At 73.0% G+C, this 7,612-nt stretch overlaps 1 protein-coding gene across 1 annotated transcript; it reads left to right on the top strand.

Moving 5' to 3' along the window:
- Positions 1-2,225: 2,225 nt before the first annotated feature.
- Positions 2,226-7,606, top strand: LOC118157363 (182 kDa tankyrase-1-binding protein-like; the record flags this gene model as incomplete). Its single annotated transcript, XM_035311652.1, is given in 10 exon segments — positions 2,226-2,357; positions 2,503-2,675; positions 2,677-2,808; positions 2,810-3,144; positions 3,900-3,972; positions 4,771-4,902; positions 4,904-5,170; positions 5,173-5,535; positions 5,537-6,031; positions 6,578-7,606. Coding segments are annotated over 10 exon segments (3,084 nt in total), but the record flags the coding sequence as incomplete, so codon positions are not given.
- Between the last annotated feature and the right edge of the window lie 6 nt (positions 7,607-7,612).

Raw genomic sequence — 7,612 nt, 5'->3', positions numbered from 1 at the left:
GCCTGGCTCCGGGGCTGCAGCGGGCTCCCGCCCCTCCTGGCCTCCGCCGGGCCTCCTCCTGCCGGCGGGGCAGGGGCACACAGGGGCAGGGCAGGGCCGGAGGCTGCCGGCCGTCCCCCCGGCCCTCTCCCCTCAGTGCCTGGCTGGGGAGGGAGGCCGGGGCGGGGGCCCTCAGTCCCGCCTCAGCCCCGTTTCTCATCAATTTACTTTTTTTAAATACTCGGGTTTGTTTTGGTCTCTCTCTCTCTTTTCGGTTTCGTTTTGTACGTTGGGTCCGTGCCCGTTGAATAAAAAAAGCACCCTGCGAGGGCCCTGCGTCTGGCTGCGGCCTGCCCCCCGCGGCCCCTTCCTCGCCCTGCCTCCTGCGGGGCCGGCGGCTGAGCTCACGGCCTCCCCCTCCTGCCGTCCCTTGCCCCCCCCCCCCCCCAATTAACGATAACTAATTTACGGGCACGGGGAGCCGCGGGGGCCGCGCTGCAAGCCCTGGGGAGGGAGGCCTGGAGGACCCCGCGGCCTCAACATGGCGCGGGCGCCTCCTCCTGCCCCCTCTCTCCCGCCCCGTCTCTATGGTGCGCGGCTCTATGGTAGCGCCCCTCTGGGCCCCTCCTCTCGCTGGTGCCCGCCACGCGGCGCCGCGGCCGCACCCCGCGGGGGTGGGCGTGGCCTGAGGGCGTGGAGGGCGTGGCCGAGCTCATGAATATTCATCGGCGGCGGCGGGTGAGCGGGGGGCCCGGGGAGGGAGGGGGGAGGGTTGCTACGGCAACGGGGTGCCGGCCGGGGCGGCGGCGGCGGCGGGGGGGGGGGTGCGTTGCCATGGCGACGGGCCGAGGCCCGCCCGTCCACTCGAGCGGGAGCCGCGTTGCCATGGCGACGGGAGCAGGCCCCGGAGGATGGGGGAAGGGGGGGGGGGGGCGCCCCTTGCCCTCCTCTTCCTCCCCTCCTCTTCCTCCCGTCCCCTCCTCCTCCCCCCCTCTCCCTTCCTCTCCTCCCTCCGGCCTCGTCACCGGGAGCTGGGCCCCGGCTGCGGCGTCCCGGGGCTGCCACGGGGTCGGGAACGGGCCCCGGATTGGGGGGTGGGGGGGAAGATGGCGGAGGGAGGGCAGGGAGGGGGCCGGGGGGGGTGGGAAGATGTCTTCCAGATGTGGCCTCCTCAGCGCTGCTCGGCCCCGGCCAGCTGGGCCGGGGGGGCGGCGAGCGGGGAAAGCTGGGGGGCAACGAGGGTGGGGGGACCCCGGGGTGCGTGGGGCAGGGGAGGGGGCAGCGAGGAGGAGGAGGAGGAGGAGGAGGAGGGGAGGCAGGGCAGGGCCGGGAGGAGCAGAGGAGGAGGCAGGGAGCGAGTTTTTCCTGTCCCCGCAGCGCAACGTGAGTCACGGGAGCCGCAGCGGCGACAGCGGCCCGAGCCCCAGGATCCCCCGCGTCCCCCGTCCCGGACATGAGGCTGCTGCGGGGAAGGTGAGGGGGGCACCCCCTGCCCCATGGGCACCCCCCGTCCTGGGGCCCCCCCTGCCCTGCCTCCCTCCCAGCAGTGCCCGGCGGAGCCCACGGCTCGGCCTCGGGGTGCTGGGGGCGTTGGTTGGGGTGTGAGGGGGCTGGCAGCAGGCCTGCGGTGGCGGGGAGGGGGCTGGAGGCTGGCACGCTGCCCCCGCGCTGCCCTTTTGGGGCTGGAACGGGCGCTTTTCGGTGTGACGTACCCCACGGGGCTTGGCCTGCTGCTGGGGGGCCGGTGCTGCCTGCCCCGGGGGGGGGATTTGGGGTCAGTGGGTGAAAACGGGGGGTGGCACCGGCATATGGGGTGAGGGAGGGGTCCTGGGGGGACCTGGCGTTTATTTGGGGCCTGGGGAGAGGCTGTCAGGGTGACACGGGTGTGCCGGCATGGCACCCGGGTAAAGGAGGTGTCGGCGCCGTGCCCCCATGCACCGAGGCCAGCCCAGGTGAGCAGGGACGGGGCCACCCCGACACCGAGGCGGCCGGGGGCTGCCCCGGGGCGTGCAGGCAGGGCAGCGCTGTTACGGCCCGGCCCGGGGCTGGCGCGGTGTGCCAAGGGCGGTGCGGGCGGGCAGGGGCCGGGCAGCGCGATAGCGGCTTGGCACGAGGCGTGAGCGTGGCTGCAGGTGACCGGCGGGGCTGGCACAGCGCTGGGCCCCGAATCCGGGGAGGTTTCAGGGGCCCCACCGGACAGCTCGGGCGCTTGCTTTCCCCGTAACCCTTCTCCCTTTTCTCTCCCCCCAGGGGCTGACTGTGCGCTGAGATCTGCTGAGCCTCAGCCACCGCCATGGCCTCCCAGCCCCAGCCCCTGCACCCCCCCTTGCCCTGCGCCTCGGGGGGGGCAGGACTGGCGGCCAGCAGCCCTGAGAAAGGTGAGAGCCCCTCGGACACCAGCCCGGCTCCTGACCCACCCCTGCTCACGCGTGGGTTTTGCTGCCTGCAGCCTGGAGCAGGGCTTCTCTCGGGGCTGTCGGGCTCCTCCAACTCTCCGTCTCTCTCCGTGTCCCCCTCCCGCAGGCACCGCTCGCCCCAAGCCTCCCATCCGGCCCAAGCCCCGCGTGCTGCCCAAGCCGTCCGTGCCCGCCAAGCCTCACCCGCCGCCGGGGCCGCGGCACCCTCGCCCCGAGCTGCCCTCGGCCGAGAAGATGAACCGCCTGGCGGGGCCCCAGCCCTACTGCGGGGGCAGCTCCGGGGGGGGCCCTCAGGCGCCCTTCCTTCACCGTCAAGTCTCCCGAGACCCCCAACGGGAAGGGGCTCCCGTCCCCGCCGGTCTCGGCCCCCGAAGACTCGGGCTCGAGCCCCGCCAGCGAGGCGCCTGCAGCCCCCCCCGACGCCTTCCCGCAAGGGCCCGGCTCCCTTTAAGGTGACCCCGGTGCCCGTGGCGAGCAAGCCGGAGCGGTTCCCAGGCACCACCGTGGAGGAGATCCTGGCCAAAATGGACAGCAAGGAGGGCCCGGGAAGCCCCGACCGCGCCCGGCTCTCTCCCTTCTGCCCCGATGCTGCCTCTCGCTTCGGCTCCAAGCCCTTCGCCACCGTCTTCAGGAGGCGCCCCAGCGGGGAGGCGGACGGAGACCCCCCCGGTGAAGCCCACCAGCCCCCTCAGCACGCCGGGGGGGAGCCGGGGATGGGGGGTGACAGAAGTTCAGTGGCTGAAATGAGGTGAGGGGCTCGGGGCCGGTCCCTGGGGACGAGGGACCGTGGGGGGGGGGGAAAAAGGGGGAGGCGGTGCCGCAAGCCATGGGAATAACGGGGCCGGAAGGGAGCTGAGGTCTGGGCTCCGGCACGAGGCCGGTGTTCCTCCTAACCAACAGTGCCTTGAGCTGCCTTCGTGGGAAGGCTGGGTCACCCGCGACAGCCCCGGTGGTTTGTTGAAACCGCAGGAACGGGCTGGCCCGGTTAAGGAACTGCCTCCCTGCTCGCAGCCCTCTGCCGGCTGGGAGACCTGCCAGCCCGCTGTCCCGCTGCCCAAGCGGGGAATATCGGGGCTCTGCCCCTTGGAAGCGCTCCCTTTTTCCCACCCTTGTTTTGTTTTTCCTGCTGGTCCACGCCGGGGCAGAGGCACCGCATCTGTGGGGCTCCTGGCTGCGGGACGGGCTGGGGGCTGGTGCCCGTGGCTGTGCTCCCGCAAGCCGGGCACCTCTGGGAGCAGGGCAGGGGCTATTTTAATCCCGAGTGTGAGAAACTCGCTCTCCAAAGGACGAAAAACTTCCCAGCGCGGGCCTCGGAGCCCATTCTCCTCCCTCCCCTCTGCAGTCCAAACCCCGACTGAACCCAGCAGGGCATTAAGGGCGGCCACAGCTCACCCCACGGCCCGCGGGGAATGGGTTGGGGCTGGGAGGCCGTGCGGGCTGCTGGTGGGAGAGAAGAGCGGGGTGCCTGCGGCGTTCACCCTCCCGCCTGTCTCTCTGCAGCAGCGGCTCCTCCCCAGCCGGCCTGAGCTGTGCCGGGGACCCCCGCAGACTCTGGAGGCCGCCGTCTCCCCCTGACGTGAGTTCTCGCCGCCCCCTCCTGTGCCGCGGCTGCTCCGCTCCTGGGCTCTCTCCTTTGGGGCTCTCCTGTCTCCTCCGGGGCTCCCTCTCTGCGGGGTGCGTGTCTCTCCTTCCTCCTTTCTGGTGCCGAGCCCCCTCCCTCCCTCCGGGGAGCGCGGGTGCCCCCCCGCCGTGCCCCCTGCTCCCCCCACGGGGTGCCCGGCTCTCGGGACGGGCTTGGCAGGTGCCAGCCCCGGTGCCAAGGTGGGGACGAGGAGCAGCCGTGAGTCACCTGCCAGGATTTTGGGTGGTGACGGGGACACCGAGCGAGCAGCGTGGCAGGGCTGGGGGGAGGAGAGTTAACCCCGACGGCCACGGGCAGGGCTGGGCCCTCTGTGCCAGCGGGTGCCCGGCCCTGCAGCAGGGCGGATTGGGGCTGGGGGCGGTTCTGTTTCCTCTTGCTTCGGTTCTTCCTCTCCGCGTCTCTCTCTGCACGCCTCTGGCAGGGGGGTGGGTGCTGGCTGGGGCAGAGGAAGGGGCTCGGACGGGGGCTCCGGGCACTGCCTGGCCCTGCCCAGCAGGGCACGGAGCGGGGCCGGGGACCACGGGGAGCTGCCGGGGCTGAGTCACGCAGGAAGCGGCCCCGGCGCTGGCAGGAAGCGTGGGCGCCTCCTGCCCCGGGATTTCGAGGGGATGGGACCACGGCCGCGCTGCCACCGTGCGTCGGCAGAGGGGGGGCCGGGACGTGGGTGATGCCTGGGGGGTTCCCCTGAGTGACTTTGCCCCCCCCGTGCCCCCCACCCCGTTCTTTCCGCAGCTCTCCTCTCTCCAGCTGGGCACCCTCGGACCCCCAGGCTCCCCGAGATCCCCCGCCTGCCCGGCTCCAGCCCCGGGAGCTCCTTTCCAGCCCGCTGAGCCCTCCGCCTTGGCCCCCGGCTCTCCCGATGCCCCCCCCCGAGCTGCTGGCCCCCGGCTCCCCCACCCTGGCCCCCGGCTCCCCCGACTCCCCTGCTCAGCCCCCGGCCCAGGAGCTCCCAGCCACCTCCATCCAGGCTCCGGGCGCCCCGGCCGAAGCCCAGCTCGGTGCCTCCCGCTCCCCCGGCTCCCCGCACACTCCCAGCGAGGGGTCCCCCGCTACCGCCAGCCCCCCAACACCAGGCACGCCCCAGCCGCCCCCCCGAGCCACCCCCCCCCCCCGCGCGCCCCGGGCGGGGGCGGGGCCCCCCCCCCCCCCCCCAGCCCACCCCCCGAGCCCCCCGCCAGAGCTTCTCGTCCCCCGGGCTCCCCAGAGGGACCCGACGACTCCCCTGCGTCCCCGCGGTCCCCCGAGGGTCCCGATTTCAGCCTTCCTCCCCCCGGCAGGGACTCGGGGCTCCGACGCTCGTCAGAGGGGGTCCTGCAGCCCCCTCCCGGCGAAGGGCAGGGCCTGGGGGAGCTGGGGGGCTCGCTGAGCGCCCTGCCCCGGCCCGGGGACCCGCCGCCGGAGCGCTTGCTGGGCAGCGAGTCCAGCTGGAGCCTTTCACAGTCCTTCGAGTGGACGTTCCCCCCGCGGGGGGCCAGGGGGCTGCCGTCCCCCCCCCAGCTCCCCCATCAGGGAGGCGGCCGACTCGGGGCTGTCTGAAGAGGACGAATCGGACGGGGAGGCCGCGGGCTCCCCAGGGGACGGCGGGTCCCACAGGGCCGGCAGCTGGGCGGCGGAGGGGGCTCCGTGCCCAGGGGGGCCCGTGGCCAAGCTGGAGGCCGAGGGCTCGGCGGAGGAGGAGGAAGAGGAGGAGGAGGCTGAGTGGAACAGCACCGTGCTCCACGTGACAGAGCCCGACCAGGACCCCGCTGAGCCCGAGCCCCCTGTGGAGGCCAGCCCTGCGGATCCAGCCTCTCCGGAGGCCAAATCCTGCTGGGAGCCGGGGCCGGCAAGTGCCTCTCCCACCAGCCTGCAGGGCCCCGGCGGGCCAGGCCGGGAGGAAGGCTCCTCGAAGGCTCCCGACGCCCACCCCGACCCGGGCTGGCTGACCGAGCTGCTGGCATCGCCCGGGGCTCACGCGGCAGGACGCGGCTCGGCGGAGGCCGACGGCTTGGAGGTGAGGACGGGCGGGGAGGCGAGGCCGCAAGGGTTAACGCCCGGCTGCGCGTGTCTCGGTGCGGCCGGGCTCATTTTTCTGCGGCAGAGCCGTCGGACGGGTTGGGTGGAGGCTGAGGAGGCCGAGCGGGAGCAGCGCGGCGCCCGCGGGGAGAGCCGGGGTGGGGCCGGGTGGCGGGAGCCCCGCCGCGTGCGCGCGTTCGCCGGGAGAGCCATGGCCGGCGAGTCGGGGACCACGGCCATCCTGCGGAGGCTGCTGGCCAACCTGGAGCTGCGGGACGAGCTGGGGAGGGCTCGCAGCACGCCGGGCTTGGAAGGGCCCTGGGCGGGCACCGCGGCTGTGGGTACCGGTGGCTCCCGGCCCCGGGCTTGCTGGGCTCGGGGGAGGCGGGCGGCGGGCTCTGGGCTCGCTTCGGGAAGGGGTCCCGCTTTGTGCGAGGGTCCTGAGGGTGGCCCCTCGCCCCCCCGCAATGTTTCTTTGTGCTGCTAAGTAGGGGCTGCAGGAATCTCTAACGCTGTCTCTGCTTTGCTGACCCCCTTCCCCCAGGACCTGCTCGGCTGGTCGCGGAAGGACCTGTGCAGCGAATTCGGCATCGGGAGGGCCCAGCGGGCCGCCGCTTTTGACTGGAGCCGCGAGGCTGTAGCCGGAGACAGAGACTGGCCCGGCGAGGGGGGACAGGACCGGGAATTCAGGACCCAATCGAGCTGGGACACCAGCGTGGGTGACGTGGAGCAGCAGGACAGGGCCTTCGGCGCGGCCGAGAGGGACTGGAGCAGCAGTTACAAAGGGACAGAGCTGATGGGGGACGCGGGGCTGGGCTGCGGCAGCTGGCCCAAACCCCACGGCCTGGGGGAAAGCCGCCTGCAGGGTCAGGACTTCGGCAAAGCCAGCTGGGGCGCTGGCTACGGCCTGGACAGCGCGGGCGGCAGAGAGGAGGTGAGCTCCGGGAAGGCCGAGTGGAGCAGGACCTACGGCGTGGGACACGGGCAGCAGGAGGACAAAGAGCTGAGCTCCAGGCAGCCCAGCTGGGCTGGCAGGTACGGCTCGGGGGACCTGGAGACCCAGGACGGGGAGCTCGCACCCGTGTGGGCCGGCGAGTACGGCACCGGTGACGCTGAGATCAAGGACGGGGAGATGGGCGCAGACTGGGCCAGCAAATACAGCAGCAGGGATGCTGAGAGCAAGGACGAGGACTTGACGCTGGGCTGGGCTGGCAGATCCAGCACTGGGGACGCCGGCACCCTGGACAAGGAGTTTTGCCCCAGCAGGTCGGCCTGGGACAGCCAATACAGCAGCAGGGACATGGAGAGCCAGGACAGGGAGTTCAGCCCCAGCCGGCCAGCCTGGTCTGGCGAATACAGCACCCAGGACATGGAGAGCCAGGACAGGGAGTTCAGCCCCAGCAGACCGGCCGAGGCCAGCGACTACACCACGAGGGCCATGGAGAGCCAGGACAGGGAGTTCAGCCCCAGCAGGCCCTCCTGGGACAGCGAGTACAGCACCAGGGCCATGGAGAGCCAGGACAGGGAGTTCAGCCCCAGCCGGCCGGCTGAAGGCAGCGGGTACGGTGCCGGAGAGGAA

The sequence above is a fragment of the Oxyura jamaicensis genome, assembly GCF_011077185.1.
Source record: "Oxyura jamaicensis isolate SHBP4307 breed ruddy duck chromosome 5 unlocalized genomic scaffold, BPBGC_Ojam_1.0 oxy5_random_OJ106498, whole genome shotgun sequence".
Taxonomy (NCBI): Eukaryota; Metazoa; Chordata; class Aves; order Anseriformes; family Anatidae; genus Oxyura; species Oxyura jamaicensis.
Note: the sequence above shows the minus strand (reverse complement) of the source record. Positions and strands in the feature narration are given on the sequence as shown.